The sequence below is a fragment of the Aythya marila genome (assembly GCF_965140915.1).
Source record: "Aythya marila genome assembly, chromosome: 2".
In the NCBI taxonomy this organism is placed as follows: domain Eukaryota; kingdom Metazoa; phylum Chordata; class Aves; order Anseriformes; family Anatidae; genus Aythya; species Aythya marila.
Window position 1 is genome coordinate 111,496,076 of NC_139043.1, and position 24,056 is coordinate 111,520,131.

At 40.7% G+C, this 24,056-nt stretch overlaps 1 protein-coding gene across 20 annotated transcripts in view; it reads right to left on the bottom strand.

The window, feature by feature from the left end:
- The window catches only part of DTNA (dystrobrevin alpha), a 218,686-nt gene that overhangs the window by 96,453 nt on the left and 98,177 nt on the right, over positions 1-24,056 (bottom strand). For all 20 annotated transcript variants that reach the window (XM_082752992.1, XM_082752984.1, XM_082752983.1 and 17 more), the window contains one exon: positions 1,048-1,115. In XM_082752992.1, the coding sequence (XP_082609118.1) occupies positions 1,048-1,114 (67 nt within the window). In that variant the 5' untranslated portion in view covers position 1,115. The remainder of the gene's footprint in view (positions 1-1,047; positions 1,116-24,056) is intronic.

Consider the following 24,056-nt stretch of genomic DNA (forward strand, 5'->3'; position numbering starts at 1 on the left):
TTGCAAGGGAAATAAGAGATGAGTTCCAAGAGAATAGTAGGAGCACTGTTAGTATAGCACACCCATGACACACGGGTCCGTGGGGACCACAAAGCTTCACTAGAAAATATAAAACATGCACTGAAGTGAGATATGTTCTACATGAGACCCTTCACTGGGCCTGGCTGGGATGGAGCTATCTTTCTTCATAGCAGCCTGCACGGTGCTATCTTTTTGATTTGTGGCTAAAACAGTGTTGATAATACACCAATGTTTTACCTATCACTGAGCAGTGCTTGCAGACTGTCAAGGTTCTCTCTTTTTCCCACTCTGCCCCAACGGTGAGCAGGCTTGGGGTGGGCAAGGGGCTGAGAGAAGACACACCAAGGACAGCTGACCTGAACAAGGCAAAGGGGTAGTAGTCCATATGATATAGGGTCATGCACAGCAATAAAAGCCAGAGGTAGAAGAAGGGAATGGGAAGTTTTGCCTTCCAATGTATATACTGCTTGAAGACTGCCTGACTATTGGTTTGGTTTTGGGAGATGGTGAGTGACTGCCTTTGCATCGCTTTTTTTTTTTCTCTTTTTTTTTTTTTTTTTTTGTTCTCTTTCCTCCACTTATTTAACTGTCTTCATCTAAACCCACAAGGTTTTTTGCTTTTGCTCTTCCTGTTCAGGGATGTGAGGGGAGTGAGCAAGTGTCTGGGTGCACGCTTAACAGCTGGTTGAGCTCAACCCACAACAGAAATCCCCCAAATACAGTCTTTTGGAGACCTATTTTCCTTCTTCCTTGCTACCTGTGTATTTCAACATATTTGTCTCAAGGAGCCATTGATTAAAATAATTCTTTATGATGTAGAAAAATACGTACGCTGGTGTAGAAAATCCCTCTCCCCTGCTATTTGGTCAAATCAGCCCATTTTCCTGTAGTTTTGGTCTCACAATATTAAACTTTCAGTGAAACAAATGTATCAGTTACTTGAGATGGAAAGCTTACATAAATTTTACTGACATTGCATTGCAACTGGCATGGTCTACCACAGTGACATTTCTAGGAAGTACTTACGCATTTCTGCAAACAGCTGCCTTCTTTCTGCCATGGTATTTCCTCTTTTCCCGCAATCTTCAATCATTCTGGAAGACAAAATCGTGTGAAAATATTGAGTATTATTCCCAGGCTGAACATACATATTTAAGCATCCAGAACTGATCCCGGAGAACCTCTGAGGTTGACTGGTGCTCCAAATGCACCCAGTGCCTTTTCCCAGCCTCTCTGTGGTGTCGTTTGGGGGGAAGCTGGTCCCAAAATTGTCTTCCATTCCCTAGACTCAGCTTTCAAGCATTTGTTTTCCCTCTCTCTCTCTCCCAAAGGCAATGTTTCGTTTTTCCGCTTGATGTAACTGACTGACTTACATAACACAAGCTCTGAAATTCAATTTAGGTTTTGTTAAATAAGGAATCTTCAGTTTAAGTTATATAAGAGTGAGGAAATCATAAAAGATTCAGATATTATTTTATAGTTTAGAAAATGCCTTTCTTGCCAGTTCTGGGTGGAAGAAACAGAAACAAAAAATAACACAACAGCAACTAAATCCATATAACACCTCCATTTACTCAAGCAAATACACTCCAAATATTCATTCAAATTCAAGACAGTATGGTTCTGATTAAACGGGTCCCAGTAAAAGGCTCAGAAGTAAGGATATTTTTTTCCTTCAGTGCTCAGATATCCAAATCTTCAGAATATTACTAAGAGCGCTACTGCTAGATAGAGAATAAACAAAGGCTTACTTCACAGCCAGCATTCACACTGGGAAAGACTAAAGCCTCCAGAATAAAGACAAACATCTTTAGCAGCACTCAAAAAATGAAACCAGTGTCAGCTTCACCACTTCCTATGGATAATTACTCTAGCAAACCAAAATCTTTCCCTCCCTGCCAAGCCTGGTTAGGGCTTCTGACCTGCATTTTAATCTACACCCGTATTTCAACTAGATTTTGTGAGATAACACTGGGCCACCTGGGATTAAAAAAGAGATATTCTGCAGAGAAACACAATCCAAAACATTCTGCTGTCTTCAGTAGCAAACCCACATATGAATTTAATAGGAAGGATGAAAGTATTGGATGCTGAAGGCTACCATCTGCCCACCAAAGGACTCAGGATGGAAGACCAGTTTCCTTTCACTTCTTGGAGAAAGGAAGGCAATCACATAAGAGTTTTTTGATTTTTTTTCTTCCATAATGCACTGTTCAAATGAAGTGCGGCGACATTATAGCTGTCTTTTCCAAATAGTCTATTCATCTCTCAGAGTACTGATAAAGGCTCCACTAAAGTGCTATTTACAGTGGACGTTTTGTGATGTGAGCAGCAGCCCCACTAGGAGGAGGACAAAGGGTATGGCTGCATCGTGTTTGCAGGTATATTCAAGTTCGCTCATGCTCTAATTTGGCTGGGAGTGATACGGATGTGTGTAGCATGGCATTAAGCTGGAGCTAATGTATCTTGCCCTTCTGCAGAGATAACAGCTTTCAGTACAGAGCTTTGCTGAAGTGGCCACACAGCCTCTGATCTGAAGCTCGTTCACGCCTTGCTGTTTGAGTAGTGTCAGGGAAGGCTCACATCTATCTGCAAAATGAGATACGCCTTAAGATCCCCAGCCTGCATCCTAAATAGGAATGTTGTTTGTCCCTGCATCAGCCTTAAATCTCTGCCCATAAAAGATGAAAAAGTATGTGATCCCACTAACCCCAGCTCAAATCTCCCACCCCTTTCTCCTTCTAACTGAACTTACAGCAGTAGACAAATTTGCTATGGAAAACCACCAGGTCTCCTACGACAGGTGGGTTAATAAAGCTATTTGAAAAGATAGCATCTTTTACCAGGCAGGACAGTTGAGTGAATACTTCACAGCAAATACAAGTTTAGATTAACTTTTATTATTTGTAGGTTTGTTCAAAATGGTCTCCCTATGGAAGCCTGAGTTATGTGCATATAAATACAAATAACTTTGAAAGACTCTCACTGCAGTAGATATTTTTCAGATTTTAAAACCTTCATCCCAAATGACAATCCTAAAGTTCTCTGCAACAGCATACATGCCATTAAGCTAATGAGAACATCAGTGGTGGCAGTATTTTCAGAAGTACCTTCTATCCCTTCTTTGCATTTTTCCAGATGAAAAAAAAAAGAAAAGATAGACAACGTTGCTCAATAATTAATATTTTTGAGTCTCCATTTGTAGGAGTTCATTCGTCTTTACCTTCCAGGCTTTTCTTACACATTTTTAACTCTAGAATGTACCTGAGTCAAGGTTCAACTAAAGCTAATGGTCATGGGTTTTGTGCATCTCCCTGTTTAAGCTTGTTTGCCTTAGAATGACAGAATCATAGAACCATGTAGGTTGGAAAAGACCTCTAAGATCATCTGGTCCAACCACTAATCTGGCACTGCCGAGTCTACCACTAACCCATTACCTGCCCAAAGAACCACATCTATGCATCTCTTGAATACCTCCTTGTTCCAGCTCGCAGATATGCAGCTCTGCTCTTAAACACGGATTACAAAGACTTGTACTTTGAGGTGGCAATGCTCTCAGTTCAGTCCTTGGGGCTGGCCATGAGCATAATTGACTATAGTCATGTTCCAGCATTTCTCATTTGGCTTACAACAGATGTCAATTCACAGAAAAAAGTACTTTTTGTTCTACCGGGAAAAAAAGGAAAGCACAAAGTAAACTTTATTATACTTTTCAAAACAGAATAAATTATCAGAGACATAATTTTTAAAAATATTAATTCATGTATACTCTTCCCAGAGTAGAAAAGGCGTATTTATCTTCTCTTTATCCCTTCCACTATCTGTTTCCCTTCACTTTTCTCTCAGGAAATAACTCCTCCACTGCAGGTAGGGAGAACACCTACTGTGCATCTAATTAAAATTCTTGTCATGGGCTAATTAGTAATGTACTGATTAGCAAGGTATTAAGGCTTCAATATATTACAGACATTCTAGAGCAGAAATCATTCCAAACATAAGGTTTCCAGCCTCTGAAAAAGATACTGCAAGTGTTTCACATCCACTGGTGCTTTGAGCTGAATTCTTTTATAACATCAGCAGAGCTTGAGGGAAAGCAATCAATAAACAAAGAGCTTAGTCTGATTTGAGCTGTTTCACGTGCAATTCCATCTTCATGCTTGTCATGTATCAGAAGCATAGCTGGTTCATTTTTTAGTATACTTTATTTGCTTATAAAGTCTGGGAAGGAATAATTTATACACATAAGGTGAGAATTACACGCCTTCTTTTTCTTTCCTTTGTGCTGCTTTGATTTATGAATAATATAATAACATTTTCTCACATAAGAGTTTTTCTTGCTTTAGTATATCTAGAGTAAATAGTTTATTTTATTAACCTTTGTTTTAAGTCAGCCCTCTTGTAATTAGTGCATTTCTAGTTCTTGAGCTATTGCCTGTGCTTGGTAAAAGCAATGCCTGTTACTACTAAATCATTAGCTCCAAAAACCAAAAAGAGGTAACTGCCTGTTTACCTGGAGAAGGAGCTCCCTACTCAAGACTCCTGTAAACTTAATAGGAAACTGTCAAAAATTACTGATGTGACACATGCATACGTGCTCAGTTTGATGACTCTGAGAAAAGCCACCCCATTAACACTTCGACAAATCCCCATCTTGTTTGTCTGTGACAGATGAAGTGCCACAGGGAGTCAGGAAGTGTGCCAGCGAGGAAAATCATATGCTGAAATTGATTAATTGTGGCATGGAAAATTTATAAAGTCCCACGTGATGGCTGTGACGCAGCCGCACATTTTTATATCTTTGACACAAGATGCTCCGGATCCTGACCAGTGACATCCCTGACCATCTTGCTGACCAGATAAAAGTTGCTCGTCCCATTGCAGCTGGCACAGAGGAAAAAGAAAAACACTTCTGTCTGCCTGAGCCTTGTCCAAATGTGCTCACTGCGGCTCTGAAGCGCCTGGGAATGTTCTGGTATGCGACTTCTAGATGGAAGTTTTGCTCCAGGAGATTGGTAAAATCAACAGTGAGTACCCCAAGATCACTTCTGGAAAGAATAACTTCATTTGGTAGACAACATCAATAAGGCTCGAACATCCTTTACCTAAGCAGCCTGTATTTCCCCTGCTGTGAAAATCTTCAATCTAAACAACTATTTCTTTTTCTACCATGAAATTTCAGAAGACTTCAATTTAGGTATTTGTTTAGGTATCTCTGGGAGTTGGAGGTGTTAGGATGCAGAGAAATGTGCAGGTTTCTCAGTGGCTATTCTTCATGCTGCTGACAAATCAGATGCTATTTCCTATGCAGCTGGTTGAAGTTTAAAGCCAGGTTTGACCAGGCGATAGAAGCATTTTTCAGTGGCACAGGCTTCTTGTCTGCCATTGCTTGGGACAGTTTTATCAGAACGCTGCTATTCCTTTTCAGGCACTATCAGCTCCAGAAATTTTGATGCCTGGAAATGAAAAAGCCAGCTAAGGTCTAGTTTTCAGTGATTTGATGAGGAACTTAAAAGCTCTAGTCGATAGCTGGGTTTGAAGCACTTTTTTTTTCAGAAGTCACAGTAATATGAAAGAGAAGATTTCAAACCCATAGTTTTTCCCTCTTCTCCATCTTCTCCAAATTCAGCCCTGGTAGGTGGGTGCTGCTCAGCTAACTGTAGCAGGGTTAGAGCTGCTTATTTCAAAGTGAATTTGGACCAGAGCATAGAGGGTTAAAAGGGACTGTGAGTGCTAGCTAAAACCATATTTGCCAAGTCTCCAACCTCAGCAATCTTTGAAGTTAATAACTAGAATCATGGAAGGCCATTTCTGAGTTCTCTTCCCCTTAATGGATTTATTGGTGCCTTATGAATGTCTTGTTTCACATCTTTTAATGAAGCAGGTCCATAATAGGCCTCTCTCAGCTTTACATTCCAGGACTCATCTTTGGCACTCTAATAAAATTGTTCAGAGCTCTTTCCTGAGGCTAGGTATAATTGCATTGCACTTACAGTACTTGTTTGTATTTTATCTAGATGAGCTTTTTACAGTGAGGAAGGCAAATAAAAGCTGTTGCTAAGCTTATCATCAACACGACTCTCCACAAATCTGCCTCTTCTTAATTGTGTCATATTTTTGCAATTTTAATGTTGCCCCCCCAAAATATCTCTCTCGATTTATTCTTTCAGCAAAATGTGTCTTTCATTTTAAAGAAAAGATAAATCCAAAAATTGTTCACCAGTTCCCTTTTTGGAGCTCTATATCCTTGATAGGAAACTGTCAAAAATGCCCTATAAGGCACCCACTGCAACTCATTTTTGTAACACCCCGTATTCAAGGAAGTTTGAGGGTTATGCAAATCTTATTCGGGAGGTCTAAAAAACAAATTGTGAAGAAGTCTGATGGTAAAAAAAAAAAAAACAATAAAGAACAATTTGGAGATAGAAAACATGAGAGTCAAAGCATACTAATTTTATATTTAATACCATACAGATTGAGAATCTTAACAGTGGATTTAATGACTGACAATGCATTTCAGGGAACAAGTGAACCACCAGTCATTCATTTCCCATGCACACCAGGCATTGTCAAGTTTAAGAATTCAAATAGTTATTAATTAGGTCAAAATATATCCTAAAATCATTGTGTTTTTTTTGTTTTTTTTTTTTTTTTTTTTTTTTCTGTTATCCATGTGTGCTTGTATAGCTTTCAGCTTTTCTCTGCAAAACTAAGGAGGAGGACTTCTCTCATGTAACAGAGAATCTTACTACTCCAGACATGAAAGACACTTAAGAAAAACAATGCTTGAGACTTATAACAAATACATGAAACTTTATAAAACTGCCTTGCACGAGTTGCTCAGGTGAGTTTTTCCAACCATGTGCTTTTAGAGTCGGCCTTCCTGGCACTGTAAGAAACTGCTCCATTGCAGCACCTGAAGGAAAACCAGCGTTCAATGCTTCAAATATGTTTTGACCCTCTGAGAGTATAAAATGATCCAATAAAATAATTTTAGTCAGCTCCAAATTTTTTTTTCCAGGACTTCATTGACATCACTTCTGATAAAATAGTTCTGATAAAGAGACATGATTGATTTTAGCTAAATGGTGTAGAGTTAAATACAGCTCTTCAAAGTCCCATTGAAATGCTATCTTTAAATCATATTTAGTCTGAGTTTCATGAAATATTTTAGAACAAATAAAGCAGGTATTGATTTTCTTTATACTCCACGATGTTTCAGAGCCTTTGTACAGCCGAGGACTTGTTAGAAATAACTTCCGCTACCAGTCATCTCTTTTCTTGTTACACTAAAAACGTTCCAGAAAAAGAACAAACCCCCCAACACTCAGGCTCAAAAGTCAACAATAGTCAATGCCAAATCTGCTCATCTGATGTGTTAATCTGCTATGGGAGCTTCGCCACGCCCTCATCAGGACCTGGATTTTACCCAAAACGTAGTTTTTCCTTCAACATCTGTTTTTAAACTATTTTGCTAAAAAACAAAACAAAACAAAACAAAACAAAACAGGATCAATAAAGTATTGATTACCTCTAACCACTCAAATTTGCAATTCTACTTCTTTCATTTACTTAGGCAAAGAATAATTTGTAGGGAAAACCTTAATGAAACTTGAGGCATAAAAAGTTAGAAGGACTTTATCACAGGAAGCGTGTAATTGATATCTGATACTTCGGTACTCTGGTCTTCTCTCAGGTCTTTCATTTGCCATTGTAGAGGCACAAAGGAGGTTGCAGGATTTCACATATAATTAAACTCCTACTTAGTCAAAGGTTTCTTTCAGTTCTTCTTGTGCTGGCATAATTAAACCCAAATTCATTTGAGTAAGCTGTCAGTGATACAATTGTGTTGGGAAGCATTTCCTGGCTTCTGCCAATTTTAATAATACAAGTTGTCAGTTTTTGTAAATAGGGATTTGATGATTATTTGCTGCAGGACAGTGGGTACTTTCATCTCCTTTGAATTACAAAAACATCTAAATAAACCAAATGGTAGCTGTGGGAGAAGACACATTCCCAGGCAGTTGAAATTATTGAGCTCCTTTGCGTGCACCAGGAAAATCTTTCACTGAAAGTATTGTTGAGTAGTCAGACAAATTAGTTAATAAGGGAGCTGCTGGCTTTTGTCACCTTATCTGATCAATACTTTCAGCATCCAAACTATTAATTGAATAGCCATAGATTTAGAGAAGATGAAACAACCTTATCAGCTAAGAAGAGTTTTCCATTATTCAATTGAGATCCAAGAAGAATTTAAACTTTTTCATCTTTATGCATGAAATAGGCCCCTTTGGACTTTTTCTACTTTTTAGCTTTCTGAATCATTGTAACAAATTGGTTCATGAAAACATATTCTGAATTTTATCTAAAAAGCTAAGAATTATAGCTAAGAAAAAAGATTCTTGAAAACCATTCCCACGGAAATCCAAGTCCCTCGAGATCTAATTTGGGGAAAGGTGGAAAACAAATTACGAATGAAAGAATGATGAGGCACTGATGAAAATGTTCACATATATTCCTTCACAGTGGTAGCTGTTAATTTGCCTTAAGTTCAGTGATAGCAGGCACTAGAAGAGAAGAATGGCACTAGGATGGCAATTATTGAACTTATGAGCATACTTGGGATGTGTACTTTCTGAGATAAGAAAAAAAAAAAAAAGCTTTGATTTCTGAGTCTTCATGACCCTCATGCAGCGAAAAAACAGATCTTTAATGCAAGTAACAGCAACATACAGGCTGATCTAATCAATATGCGAAGAAGACATTTTAGCAATTAGCTATTGTCAAGGAATAAGGAAACAGGAGATTTTCTCCTTTTTACTTGTTCATATCCCTTCTGTGAGAATCCTGATGACTTGGGTGAAAGTGCAACTTCATCACTTTGGTAGCTGTATTCAGCTGAAGACTTTAAAGCAGACACCAACTTTTAAATTCTGTTTTCAGCTTTTAATTCTGCTTTTAATTCTGTCCTCAACTACCAGATCACAATTAAGGACACCTGTTTAAGTCTTATTATAAGTTTGTGGTGGGAAAATAAGTGCCATATGTATTGTTTGAATGATTTCATTTGGCAGCCTTAGCTACAACAGTTCAGCCCTCAAGATACTCAGTTAAGATACTAACTGTCCAAAGTCATAATGATTGATACCAGTGTCTGTATATTCTCATTCTGCATCTGCCTGCACACCCATGAAGGATCACACCAGCAGCAGAGCAACACAATTGCTATATCCAATAGAGACATAACAGCCAGGTTGGCAGTACCACGTGATAAGAGAAGAAATAGCAGGGAAGAAATCCAAGCAATGAGGCATCTAAATTTGTAAAAATGAAAGTGACCAGAAATTACAGCCAAATACAAACATTTGCGAGTCTTCTAACAATGAACACAAAGGAAAGGCAAACTCAGATAGGCTCCAGTTCAACAAAAGCTGCCTTTAATACGTCCTTATTCAGCAAACCCTTTATACACGCGTTAGACTTAAAGGATATGCTTGAACTCCATTGTGCTGACCGAGCATTAGCTGAAGAGGAACGGACTGCTGAACTGGCTCAAAGATTTTTCTATTTTGTCCTTAGTAAACACCTTACAGAAAACGACAGAACACAAACAGTGAATAGAAAAGGGAATGCACTTGGAAGTGGCCCTTGGAGGAGGCAGAATTCCTTCCGATACGAGATGGGCTTTAGTCACACCGAGATGTATGTGAACTCTCATACATCCTCCGCATAACAAAAAACGTATGTCCACGTATACGTAGAAGTTTAGAGTATTGAGGTCACTTAGAAAACACAAGGAATTGAAAAATTTAAGAGATTTAAGAGGGTAAAAACCACAAGAATCTTTCCTTCTTTCATCCTCTCCCCTTCATTATTCGGCTGTAAGTTGAGACGCTGTTCAGGACACTCCTATAAAAGTGAGGGGCAGAGGAGACCTAGATTTTCTGTCAGTTCATACACCACTGGGTATTCCTCAAGTATCCCACCACAGAAGGCTAGCATAAGCTCTTATGCTACAAAACCGCCTTTGATGCAAATGTCTTTGCCTCCTAGCAAGTCTAGGCCTGCAGCTGCTGAACTACTCACATGCAGGATTACCACACGTCCTCACATTAGACTGGTTATCTCGTTTCAGTGATTAATAACGTGCAGCTATTTATTAGGAGTGGGAACTTTTGCAAAACTATGCATTTAATAAATGGTAAATCAGGCAGCTTGCATCCTCACTGCAAAATAAAACTGCTAGATGTGAGGTGCAGAGGGGCTGTAATAACTTCATTAACAAAAAAAGCTAACCACACACCAACCCTTATTTCAACAGGTAAAGGATGACAGGAAATGAAAGCCAATGCAAACTAAAAAAATGGCTATTTTGATATGCACTACTGGCTAGTTTATTTTCTCAAATAAAAAACCTAATACACCAAATTACTTTTAACCTAATTAAAATCTGACATTATTTTATTAGGCAATATCATTATTACAATAGTGTACAGAAGAAAATGAAATACAATATAATTACGTAGCAAATAGTCTTATACAGTAAGCCAGGACACAAATCTAACGTTTGAAATATTGAAGGCAAAGCTAAATACCAGCAGAAATACCTTGCTTTGTATGTATGATTACTGACCCTGCTCTTTCCTCTCAGCTACACACATTGACACTGCTTGGACCCTGCTAGATTCAAGTTACTGTTGTATACACAAAATATGCTCAAAGAGAAATATTTTTAACAAAACATTATTAATTACATTGCGAAGGAACGTTTAGGTTATAAAAATCCTTCCAGTGCAGCATAAACATTGCAGCTGGTAGAAATATGCTGGTGAGCAGACATTCAGCTGGAGAAATTTCGGTGTCCTGAATTTACCTCTCAGATGGTGAGGAGGGAATGTGAAGACAGCAAAGGGGAGAACAACAACCGCAGAGGAAGAACAGCTCATCAGGCTGGCAGCTATGTTTGCACGGATTCCTGGTGTGCTTTGAAATCCCGCACGGCTTGTTAAAGAGATTTTTGTTCATGTAAATGAAGTAGTTTCTAGTTTCTTAGAAACACCAATCTAAGGGCAGTCAGGACAAAACACATGCTCCTACGCAAGCATGGCTCTAGGATGCTCAGAATGCATTAGCTTTTGTGGAAAAAGATACTTTTGCAACACTAACTGCAGGTTACAAGAGGTGTCAAAACAGTCAAGATACAGTCACAGAGCACTTTAGGTCTGTGCGTGGTTCTGTCATGTTGCACAACAGACCAGACTTCCTCAGGCTAATATTCCAGCACCTCCTTCATTTACAAGGATCTCCTTCCTTCTGTTTCTGCTCAGGTCTATTATTCTACCTAGGTTTAGTACAAAAACAAGTTCGCATCTAAATGCACACCTAAAGGTGTGAAGGAAATTAAATATTTTCCATGCTGTAAGTCTCCCATTGCCAGGGGGAATTAATGGTCTGAAGCTCACACTGCCACTGGTGCAGGATAGCCCTAGGAGAAGTGCTGTGGACTTCAGTGAGGCTATTCAATACAAATGGATGAAGAAGATCCAAACCCAGCTCTAGGAAACCAGTTACTTTTGCAAGTTAATATTGGAGGCCACAGCTGGCTACTTCTTGTTTTGTGAAGTAAGCAGATACAAGGTAAGCAATACAACAGCTCTTCCACAGCACCTCATGGACAGGATGCGGCACTTCTGCTCCAGAGAACAGACAGCAGGCAAAACTTTCTTTCCTCCCCTAGAAAACCAAAGAGGGCACAAACAGCCTGCTGCAAACACACAAACACCTGTGCAGACACACAGTCAGTGCTGCAAAGCACAAACCTGAGAGCGCAGCTGGAGCGGTGACCAAAACCCAACAGCAAAACGAAACACGGCTGTGTCCCACCACAGCTGGTGCTGATCTTTGTGCCTGGAGACTGTGAAAATCTGGCATACGTCACCCTTTCCCTTCTCACAAGCTGCTATCAGCTGTGAGGGTTTTAATTAGGCTGGCTGTGACAGATGGTACATAACAATCCAAGACCACCAATCTCTAAGTTTTTGCGGATACTTTGCAAGACTGAACCAGTAAGACTGCAAGTCACTATGCAGCCATATCGGGCTTCCCTGTCCCTGTCTTTATGTCACGATCACATTCAGCAGCACTTTTTGAAAAACCAAACAACTCACTATTTTTAGGTGAATGGTCTCAAGTAACACCCAGCAGAGCAATCCCAACCACTGAACTTCTAGCTGTCATGGTGTGATTTCCGAGATCCAGCACATTTATGTAGGTATTTTGCAAAGGCTGGTAACCAAAAATGGGTGGCCATCAACTATCAGATAGGTTCACAGCTGATGGAAGAAGGAGAAAGGATGGTTGTTGCAAAACCAAGACAGCTTGCAGCACTGCCGGGGCCTCCAGCAACCTGCAAGGCATGATATATTTTGGAGAGAGGGGTACTAATACAAACTGTTGCACGTAATTTTTTATGTGAAATGCTTTGATTCTGAGCAGGTAAGCCAGTACATGTATTTTCAGTAATAGGCACTGACGACCTCAGTGGGACCTGCTGGGGTATTTGTCCACAAGGGGACTACAAACTGGGCACCAGGAACGAGAGTATTACACAGACCTCTGGGAGAGCAGTAACCTCTCCAGGCTTGAATGCTGATCCAAAAACGTACCTGAACCGACTATGACAGGTGAGAAGCACGCTTCTCTGGGTAGTTAGGACCAGCAGGTAGCACAGAGCTCTTTCACTCTCAGAAGCACTGTTCATTGCCCTCTGCTGAGCCAGCAGCCAGCTCCTCGCTGTGATGCTCTGACCACGCGCTGCTTTCAAAGCAGCAACCAGTTTACTTCAGAAAACAACAGAAACTGAGACTGAGGAGAACTCTGAGTTAGTCAGAAGTGTCACGTAGCTGCCTTGACAAAACCACGTCCAAACTGAACCCTGCTGGGAGATGCAGCAGATACTTACATTGGTGCGCAGGCATCTAACTTGAAGTAGTTTAAGCGGATTTAAACTAAGCTGCTTAATGATATTTGCAAACAAGAATAAGTGCATTTGCACCTTGAGTGCCATTTGCTTAATTCTCAGACCATGTCTAATATTCTTCCGAGTATTCTGGCAAAAAAACAGCAGCAGTGTGTGTTATCAAATGCATCACATCCGAGCAGGAAGCAAGAGACTTTCTCCCTTTGTTTGGCTCTGGTTCAACCACACTCCAATATTACATTCTGGTTTAGGCACCGCGTTGTCTGAAAGCTATTGACAGAGTGGAAGGAGCAAGGAGGAGACATGGGAAAGTAATCAAAGGGCAGACATGGGAGGGTCTGATTTCTGGGAAGAGAATAACATCAAACTTACACAGTTTTGTTAAATGGTGGTGAACTGGCGAATGAAACAGCTGTATGCTGCTGATGTTGAGGAGAGAGATGAATTATGAGGTGTGACACAGGGTCTGATTAGGAATAAAAGGAGTGATATTTAAACACAGAAAATGTCGGATCTCAACAGGGAAGTTCTGAAGTGAAAGATGTATTATGCTGTGGACAGGCTCTCAAGAGATGTGCTGAATGCCCTATAGTCTGTGGTTTTTAAAACTATCCCAATAAATCTTTCACATATATGTTGTAGGCCAAACCCTGCATTTCCAATGAGGTGCAATGGAGGCTCTGTAAGTGTTTCTGGGTCAGATCATCAGATGGTATAAAATAGCATGTAGTGGAGTTTCATTAGCAGAGGATCCTCATCCATCCCCCAGGTGTATATACATTTTTTCTTCTTACATATTTCATATTTTAGTTTCTTAGACACACAGCCTTTAATATAAGGCTAGTTCTTCAGTCACATCATATTCCCTCATTGCTTTTTCTGCTTTCACTGTTACCTTTCTTTTGTCACACCTCTCTCAAACCATTCACTTTGCCTCTACTGATTTCTGCCTCTCAGACCTCCTCTGTGTTGTGTCATCAAGTTTTGATGTCCTACAGCAGGCTGCCCAGCAGCAGCCAAACACTTTATTCTTGCCTCAGCCAGCAGTGTAAATGGAGAGGAAAGGAGGCGAGTGAACGGCATAGCTGGATTTTGGATGCTGGGTTCATCTTTTCCTTGTACTGAACCAACTCCAAAGGCTGAAACATTAAAAAGACTGAAGAATCACCAAACTTTCCTTTTAACCTATGAGAAAGAAGACAATAATGCAACAAACTATACATCAGTAAAGTGCATTAAAGTTACACAAGGTGACTAAGAGTACGGACAAGTGTTGTTAGGAAGCTGCTCCTTCCTGCAGAAAAGGAAAAAGCAAACCTGTCTGTTGGGTCTCTACCCCACTGCTTATCTAAGCAATGGTGAGCCTTGCTCTGCCATCATAAAGCATTATCAAGAGATAATGTCCTGTTGCAGGACTGAGGGCCTTGAAGAGGCTGTCTGAGCTGACCAGGGCCTTTCATTGTTCCCTGACCACGACACTTCCAAGAAGAGGGTGTCCTTCATGCCCAGCTGTGTAGGCTATCCCTGTGTGCCGCTGCTGATTTCCCACTGAAGTGGGAAATTTTCCTCCTCACCTCTCCCACTGCTGCAGGGGTTGTGGCACCTCCTCACGGGCATTGCTTTCTCCCCAGACAACCAGCTTGGGAAGGGCTGGAGGGGACCTGGGAGCCACAGGGAGCCCCACAACATTCAGCTCAAAATATCCTTCAAGCACCATCTGAAGGACCTGAAACACCCAAGCCCAGCTCAGCTTTTCACCTCAAAAAGTTCCATTTCCAAACCCTGGAGAAACAAAGGATGGTGCTGTCTTCTCTACCCCTTACCTATTTACTCAGGTAATCAGTTATCTTAACTCTATTTCAGCTCTTCTAATACCCGCTTTTCACTACATATGCCCAGAGGCAAAGGGTACTTAGGAATTAGAGGTGTGAATTCATTTCCAGAGGCACTGAAACAGATTTAACAAAATCTATTGGGTAAATATTTAGCTGCAGGCCTGGTTCTAAGCAAGCCCGTGGAAGCGTGGTTTTACAACACAAATGAGTTAGAAAGGGAAATTTAAAAAGACAGAGAGGCTTTTTCTCCAGTTACTTATAATTTTATCTTACTTTCAAAATTATTTACAATTTTACCACTCAATTATATTCATACAGCAGGCAGAGAAGGCAAATATCTTTGTCTGGAACAGACTTAGACGCTGTAAAGTGTTGAAGTATTTGTTTAAAGAAAAAAAAGGCTTTTTGATGGTGTTCATTGTGTACACCTCATTTCTCTTCAGCTGAGATATACTGAGAAGATTTCCACTGGCAATCCCCAATGCCAGGACCATTCGTTTGTGTCAAGTGCCACTCATTCTTCACTGCAACAGGCTATTTAAAGTATTACCATCAACTGCATTTTTTTCTGCACAACATCCCAGAGATTTAGGTGGGGTAGAAGAGAACTACAGAGCAACACTTTTGGAGGTAAGCACTGCCAGTTGTATGAGATGCCTACATGAGGAGGTCTTCTCAGGGCAGAAGTCCCGAAGGGTCCACAAGAGAGCAGGGTGGAACAGATCCTCCTCCAAAGTAGCAGTGATCATGGAAGCCTTAGAAACATGAAGTTTTTGATAGAGTCAGTGTACCTGCGAAGGTTTTGAACATAGCAGTCACAAGGCTATAAACAACCCCTGGCATTAATAAGGTCAAAATAACGAAGGCACACACACACACACAAAATGGGATCTCTTCAAATGTTTTTTTTTTTTTTTTCATCTAAGATCTGATACAAAGAAGAAAACCAATACATCTTTCGAAAATCTTGTTAGCTAGATAAGAAAAATACTCAAGGTTGAGACAAAAACAGCTGAATTTTCTTCTGAAAGACCTGCTGAAATTTTACTGACTTATAATCTGTCATTGTCTTAGAGGGAAAGACTGGAAATCACTAAAAATGTTGCAAGATTATTAATTTGTAAAACCTTAAAATGATGAACTAGTGCACTTAAAAAAAGACTTGGAGAGTCAACAGTTTTACACACCTGGAAGTTGCTGCAGCTGCCAGCAATAGTTAATGACACCAATCGAACACTTCAACACTGCCGAAAACTCAGATGCTGGAACAGTTTTATGTGAGATGCTCCGAGGAGGAAGAATGCTGAGCACCAAATCTAACACTCGCTATGTTCATATGCTTTCCCTTCACCTTTAATATACAAACATGTTTTAAAAAGCAGCTCATCAGGCTTGAATAATATGTTTGCTAGGATCAAAAATATTCATCCTACAATCTTTGTCTTGCCTATTCAGTTGTTGATATAGCAAAGGATTAGGCAAAAACAAATGCAGTACTCTCAAGTGTCCAAAAAAAGAATTTGCCTCCCTCTTACAGTTTTTGTAGGCAGAGAAAAACCACTCACATCTGCATTAAAGCTAATACTTCCCTCTAACAACATTGTTTCAGAGAACAAATACTATCATGCTGCCTGCCCAGCTACTTACTTTGACAAAAGGACAAACCACACCAAACAGCTCTCTCAGGTAAGCAGCAACCCTCTCCATCCTGCCACTCATTTTTTATCAAAAAAAAAAATAAATAATGTATCACACAAAGTCTGTATTTCTTCTGTACAAACAACTTTTTTTTTTTTTTCTGTACCAAAAAAAAAAAAAAAGAGAGAAAGCAACTCTTTATTTGCTCCTTTCCCTGGTTCTCATTCTCCTTATGCATACTGAGCAAACAGAGATCACATCTGCACACATTTGATTATATCAGGATAAAAGCCAGCGTGTTTTATATTTGTTTCCCTAGTACTGCGAACACTGACTGCAAAACAGGCAACACCTGAATGTATACAGGATGGAAAACCGTTTAAAATTAAGCCTCTTAGGCTTCCTGCGGGCCACAGCTACTCAGAATAATCTTTGCTGCTATATCCCTATCTATGAAAAAGATTTCTATCCAGATCTCCCGTCCTTCCAGGGAAGACACAGCATCTGGACTGCCTCTGTCCAGGTACAAAGCTTTTTCACTTGTTCTTGAAGTCCTGGATGTATCCGCAACAACTCTGAACTTCACTATATGCATCTGTTTATGCTGATACTTCTGGAGAAAAAATACTGATCTGGAAAGAGAGGAACTGTAATTGACACTTCGCATCCTTTTCAGAGGGTGGCTTTAAAAAAGAAAATCGTCCTTTATTTCTTTTTTTTTTTCTCAGTAAACTGTGTGTGTTCTGGGTAGGTAATTGCATGGGTAATTGCTCTTTAAAATCGTTTTTTTTTTTTTTTCTTTTTTTCAGGGGCTGGGCCAAAGTTTGCCCTAGAACAACAAAGAGCACACAGTTGGGGAGACTTGTGCTTGAGGACTCCTGGCCAGGGTTTCCATGAGCACGTGAGCAAAATATTGTGGCAAATTTATCTTGGCTGGAACAAACTCTGCAAATTTTATTTTGAATACATGGCACCTTGGTACAACCCATGCTTCTTACTTAAGGACGTCCATTGTAAAATGCATGATTGTTTCATTGCTTGCAGACCCACAGGCAGTCCTTCTTGGGTTAAACACCTGGAACAAGCCAGACCTGGCAAGGATCTCTGCTCTTCGGATTTCTGCCACATGGGGAAAGGGTGGAGCTGACATCTGTCTGTGCAAACAGACATGTTCAAAAGTGAATAGCCTTTTGTAATCAACATTGCTGTGGCTTAGCTCGCTGCAGAGTGGGTATCCAATACATTGTTTCAAGCTGCTCTAACAATATATTTTTGCAAATGTAGCCTGCATAACATTTTATGGAAAATGTCTTGCACTGAATGAGAAAGCTTCAGGAAATATGATTGAAACTTCTCCAATTAAACATGGCAGGTGAAGCCTGTTGAAATCTATGTGGAGTTGTGTTTTTTTTTTTTGCTGCAGGTGAAATGCCCTGTCTTTTTGGAACAAAAAGCACTGGCTGATGCATATGTCCATGATTGTCCTTCACTTCTTAATGCTTCTCTGCTATTGGCATGACATCTTTCGTAAAGGTTGTGAACTTTAAGTGGCTCTTTCCCAGCACAGTACGTTTATAGCAGAAAAAGGAACAGAAAGTGCACATGTATCTGTGTGTGAAAAAAACAAAGAGCTCTTCATCCTTCTTCATCTTCTGTATAAATACAGGATTTAATCCCAGTCCCACTTAAACCAATAGAATGGTTTTCATTGACTTCAATGACAATGAATTCAGTTTTGTCAGGATTTTACCCATGTTTAATTTTAGCTATAATGGCTTACGTTTACAAAAGTAACCTGTGATTTAGGACATCTCTATTACTGGAAATATTTAAAGATGTCCATTAGGTGTCTGCCTTTCACAAAAGGAAGAGTGCTTGTTCTCCCCCCAGAACCAAGCTGGGCAATGAAAATAAACATCATCTTCTGAAATCAGAGTCTAGCATGTTTGTATTTTTTGTAGTGTTGTGGTGTTAAAATTAGAATGCTGCAAGGTTAAATTGTAGCACGAACAGATCACAATCAAGAGAGAGTCGAGACAACAGAACAGCAACATCAAAAATAACAACTGATAAACAATGAGTTACTGCAGTGCGTGGATTGGCAGTCCCTTCTGTTCTTTAATTATTGTAAGATTCTCCATGAAAAAGGTGGTATTTGTTATAAACGACAAAATCTTGTTCCTCCTTAAGTGGCAGATGTGAAATACCCACTGCTGGGAGATATTATGCATCATCATAACCAGATCATTTCTCCACACCTTTATCCACTTCAGATAATTCTGGATTTAAAATTATATGTTGTTTTACAAAGATAGGAAATTAACCGAGTGACCTTGATGTAATAATTTCAGTCACTGATTCCAATGAAAATAATCTATCCCTTAGCTCTCCAGAATTTTGATAGGAAAAGTGTATCTACTAAACAGTGAATATATAAAAGAGAGGATGCAAAGGTATAGAGATAGACTGGGATACTCCCAGAAGGGAGACTGGCTTAAAATATTGGCTATTTTTATGCAACAAATCACGGGGTGGGGAGGAGAAGTTATTTTAAAATGCAGGCACAACCACTTAAAATGTTCTTCTTGGCCTGCAGGTATTCTCACACACCAATTTTTCATCTGACACAAAAAGAATTTAAAGGGCCAGGATTCTAATTAGCGACAGTTCACACAGTCCTGCCCTTTACGGCCAGCTTCGAAAGACAGATGGAAGATGCTCCAGGCAGCAGGGCCATGTGCTATTCTGTCTCCAGCACACCAGTGGGACCTCTCTGTCTGTGCCCGACCAGCCGTTGTAGACAGGAACATGGATCACTGTACTCACAGGTAGAATGCACTTACAGCCCTGGTGTCACTTTGCCAAAAGTCCTGGCCACAGTTTCAGAAGTGGGATTTCAAGTTTTTTTCTCCTTCCAGTAGATACAACTGCACAATATTTATGTCTGGGCTTGAGAGTTAACTCAAGATGAGAAATATTATAAAGACATACAGTCGTAGAATCATTAAGGTAGAAAAAGATTTCCAAGATCGTCTGGTCCAAACATCCCCCTACCACCAATGTCACCCACTAACCCATGTCCCCAAGCACCACGTCCAACCTCTCCTTGAACACCCCCAGGGACGGTGACTCCACCACCTCCCTGGGCAACCCGTCCCAGTGCCTGGCTGCTCTTTCTCAGAAGAAATGTCTCCTCATTTCCAGCCTGAACCTCCCCTGGTGCAACTTGAGGCCATTCCCTCTAGTCCTGTCACTGGTTACCTGTGAGAAGAGGCTGACCCCCAGCTCCCCACACCTTCCTTTCAGGCAGCTGCAGAGAGCAGTAAGGTCTCCCCTGAGCCTCCTCTTCCCCAGACCAAATACCCCCAGTTCCCTCAGCCGCTCCTCACAGGACTTGTGCTCCAGGCCCTTCACCAGCTTCACAGCCCTTCTCTGGACACGCTCTGGGGCCTCGATGTCCTTCCTGTAGTGAGGGGCCCAAAGCTGAACACAGCACTCGAGGTGTAGCCTCACCAGAGCAGAGCACAGGGGGATGATCACCTGTATTCTCATGTGATAGTAATACTACTTGCACTGGTGCACTGATGATTAAACTCTGTATCTCCTCGGTTTTAGAGAAACAAACGGGAACAGAATGGCCTGGCTAAATTCTGAACTGTCTTTCTTTGCCCCAGATTTAAGGGCCTAGGATATTCTGCAATACAAAACATATTTCCGACCTGCAAGACCTATTTCTGCACTTACCTGACGCTTTCTCTGCCTTACAAAAAATAAGACTCCTACAACGTCAAGAGTTTTAAATCACTTATGAGTAAATGGAGGTGAAAGGCTCCATTATAAATTGTTTCGTGACTGCTGGAAGACTGGCAGGAGGCAGTTGCACTTACCCAAGCCTGCAACGAGACGGCCCCAGAGCAAGTGTGAGCTAGTGGTGCTCTGGCTTGTGGGACTGTGCCTGACTGCTTTGCTCTGGTTCGAAGGCACAAGCTTTCCTATTGTAGCCAGCTCTACCTTAAAGCCAGCATAATTACACTCAGGCTCTTAAAAAATCAAAACCTGACCCCAAATGAATAATTATTTAATTCTGCTTTTAGTCTTTTAGCTTATTTATGTGATTTACAGACTTTTACTTTGCCAACTGGGAGAACTCCTTACTAATGACTGGCTTAAAACACCCTCCTTCTGCAGCTTCTAATCATGGCTCAGGATTACACTATTTTCCCGCATTCAATATATCACTGCAATAAAATCACCCTGAAAAGGAGACACAGCAGTGAGGTGCAGCAAGAAGAAAAAGATGGCACGACAGAAGCTGGCTTCATCTCCTTCTGCCTGGTGCAGCTATGAAAGGTTTCTCCTGTTACAAGCAGGTAGTCTGTGTCTCTGTGATACCCCACCATCACCTTTGCTCACTTGCGCGTTGATTTTCCTTTCCAAAGATCAGTGTTCAGTGTCCACAGTGCAGAGACTGGATTTGTTTCCTCTCTCACATTACCTCACTCTGCTCCCTCCTTAGCAATGAGCTTCCTTGGAAGCACACAAAGATGCTGCAGAAATAAGTGACTTTGCAATTTAGATGTTTTTAGGGTATGCCTCTACCCTGTGGTATGCCCTTTGGCAGCCTTCCTGAGGCTGCTCTCTTGACAACCCAGACCTGGTGCCACAGCCCCTGGCACCTCCAGAGGTCACCTTCCAGACCTGGGTGGAAGGCCCCATGCTGCTGACAGCTCAAAACTTGCTTGTACCCCAGTGGGGACGCCTGGAGAAGGCGATACCCTGAAGTAACCCAGTGGTGCACACAGGGCAACCAGGTGAACTAGAGGCAGAGGCAGGTGGGTTAAGGAACACGCTTTGCTCACAGCTTCTTCTGAGAGCAGCTGCTCTTCAGGAGTGACATGGGCTTCATTACGGAAAAGGTCTACAGAGGAAAAGCTTTCTTTCAGCACTTTTCCTCTAAGTGACTACAGGTAACTGCTGGGCTCTGGCAATGCCTTGCTTCACTAAGACACGTAGGACATTGAGTAGGTTGCTTTATCAGACAAAAAGCAAAGATATGAGGCAGTGTGGGTGAAGTCCAATTAATATCGCTGAATAACATCAGCGATGGACCCTCCACAGAGTGTAAAAATAATTGCAGCTAGAATGTCGAAAACAATCAGCATTCATTCATCATGCATGTAACCCGTGCTCCACGAGCACAGGAAAATGTGCCATCATGGAAGACATGACAAGAAGACACGACATATGGAAATCATTAAAGGGAATGAAAAGGAGCAGGGATGATTATTAGGAGAAGAGATTCCTTGCATGGATGTTAAAGGACAGATGTGAAGGAAGAGCATCTGGCTATTAGAAAATGTGAGTCAGCTGCAAGGAATAGAGCAACGGAGGCAAAAAATTGCGTACATGTAATGAGGAAGGGGGAAGGGGTGAAGAAGGAGGAATGGGACCGATGGGTGAGAGAAAAGAGCAACAAGGCAGACACGGCAGGACAGTAAACATACAGGAGGTGTACGAAAAGCAATGAACATACAGCATGGACCTTAAGGGTTCCTCTTGATGCCCTTCACACTGAGGTGTTGGAAGTTTCTTCAAAGCCCGCTGAAGTCACTGAATTTTACCTTTGCACACAGTTTTCAGGTTCAAAGTTATATTTCCAACATGTGATAAACACACCAGACTCATGGATAAAACCTGAATAGCAGGTATTTGAGGTCAGCCTACTCGTAAACCACATCAGTTTGAAGCAGTGCACCAGGGAAGCATTTGGGTACCTATTCTCTGCTGGGTGACAGCTGATGTGAGAGCCATGCGTGCCCTGCACAAAGGAAACAAAGAAAGGCTTACAAAAGAGGATCAATATCATCTCTAGTCACACTTCAAGCAAAACAGGAGGCATCCGAACCTTTCTCTCCATCTGCCTCCTGTCTCCTCTCTTGCAGTGCAGCCAGCAGGATGAATAAGCTCACAAAATCATTTGGGGTTAAAAGCCCCCTTCCTACTTATCACAGGCTGGTGGTTTTGGTATGATACTGTTCCTGAATACCCATAAGTGAGGCAGATGTTATAGTGGGCAAAATACCTAGTAAAATCTGAACAGAGCTTTAAATGCTATAAAGCCAATGAGGTCTAACCCATTGGTTACTTGCTAAAGATTAATAATTACCACAGTGCTGTTAAATGAGGCACCCTAGAAAAGCCAACTAGCATGAAAACTGGTTCCTTCCAGGAAAGCAGGAATGAATTGGTTTCCTTTTCCTTCCACCTGTACAGCCTGACCACTCTTGAATCAGAAAAAAAAAAAAGAGAAAGCCAGCATGCTTCTCCAATAACTCTTTCTTATGAGGATCTTTGCTGTCCAGTCTCAGAAAAGACCTCAAACGCAACAAAAGAATCACAGAGCTGGTTGTTTTCTGCCAGGCAGAAGACCTTATGAATATTTGCTGAATCAACCATATGTTCAACACATTTTGTATTTTGTAAGCTCTTTATCTCGACACCTTTGAAAACTTCAGTGTCCTCAGTGGCGACTGACAGGAAACCATAAAAAATTTGGCTTTGGGGTTCAGAAAAAACTTTCCTTGTTTTGGTGATATCCTCTCATTGACTATTGTTTTTAAGGAATATTAATGGCTATTTATCTTCAGAATACAGGTACATTAATTCTTTTGTGTGTGGAAACACATGCACAACTTTTTTTTTGTGTGTCTTGGTTCTGTAAATATTCAATTAAGCTAATAAACATTTTAACTGAAACAAATCAGCTGTGCCAGCACAGTATTTCAGTTTCAATTAACCTTTTAATTTAATGTTCATCTGCTTGCTTTCAATACAATTTAAAGCTGGTAAAAATCCAAGAGATCTTCAATATACGTGAAAGATGGCCTGACTGGAATGATAATAGATTCGTAGGTGAGATGTCAGCAGTGATTTCCCGAGCAAATTGACAATAAGGAAGTGTGATGCATTTATGAAGCCTAGGGGTTATGAAAAGGAAAAAACCCTTCTTTTTCTGCTTTGCTCTGCTAACTTCAGCAGAATTAACAATCAAGATGTTCCTATTTTTCCAGTATTAGCGTTCCTCAGTGCACCCACAGCTTCACTGTGGTTGTCAAAGGGTGCTTGAAAGTCTAATCTGCCACTTTAAATTCTAAGCAGCATTCCACACAAAAATATCCATAGCTAAAGAGAGCGAGCAGGCTTTTAGTTTTCACCTCATGATATAAATGTATAAGAAATACATACTTAATTACAGTTAGTAGGTAGGTGGCACTGTGCCTCTCAGCCCTGTAAATCCCGTTACTTTCAACCCGGCGTTAGGTTGCAACTCACAAGATTGGGATGTTCAGCCTCAGAGGCAGGAGAATCTCTTCATCATCTCAGATCAACACATAATTTGACACAATTAGTAGGCTACCAGTGCACTAAAAGGAAGGGGAGACTTAGAGTTTGGTCCTGTTTCACTCACCCTGACCTAATGTGATACTATGTCACTTGTCTTTAATAAAATAGCTTGCGGCATTTAATATTTTCTTCAGTCTTTTTTTATTTGCTTGTTTTTGTAAGCCATGAAAACCAAAGGAATT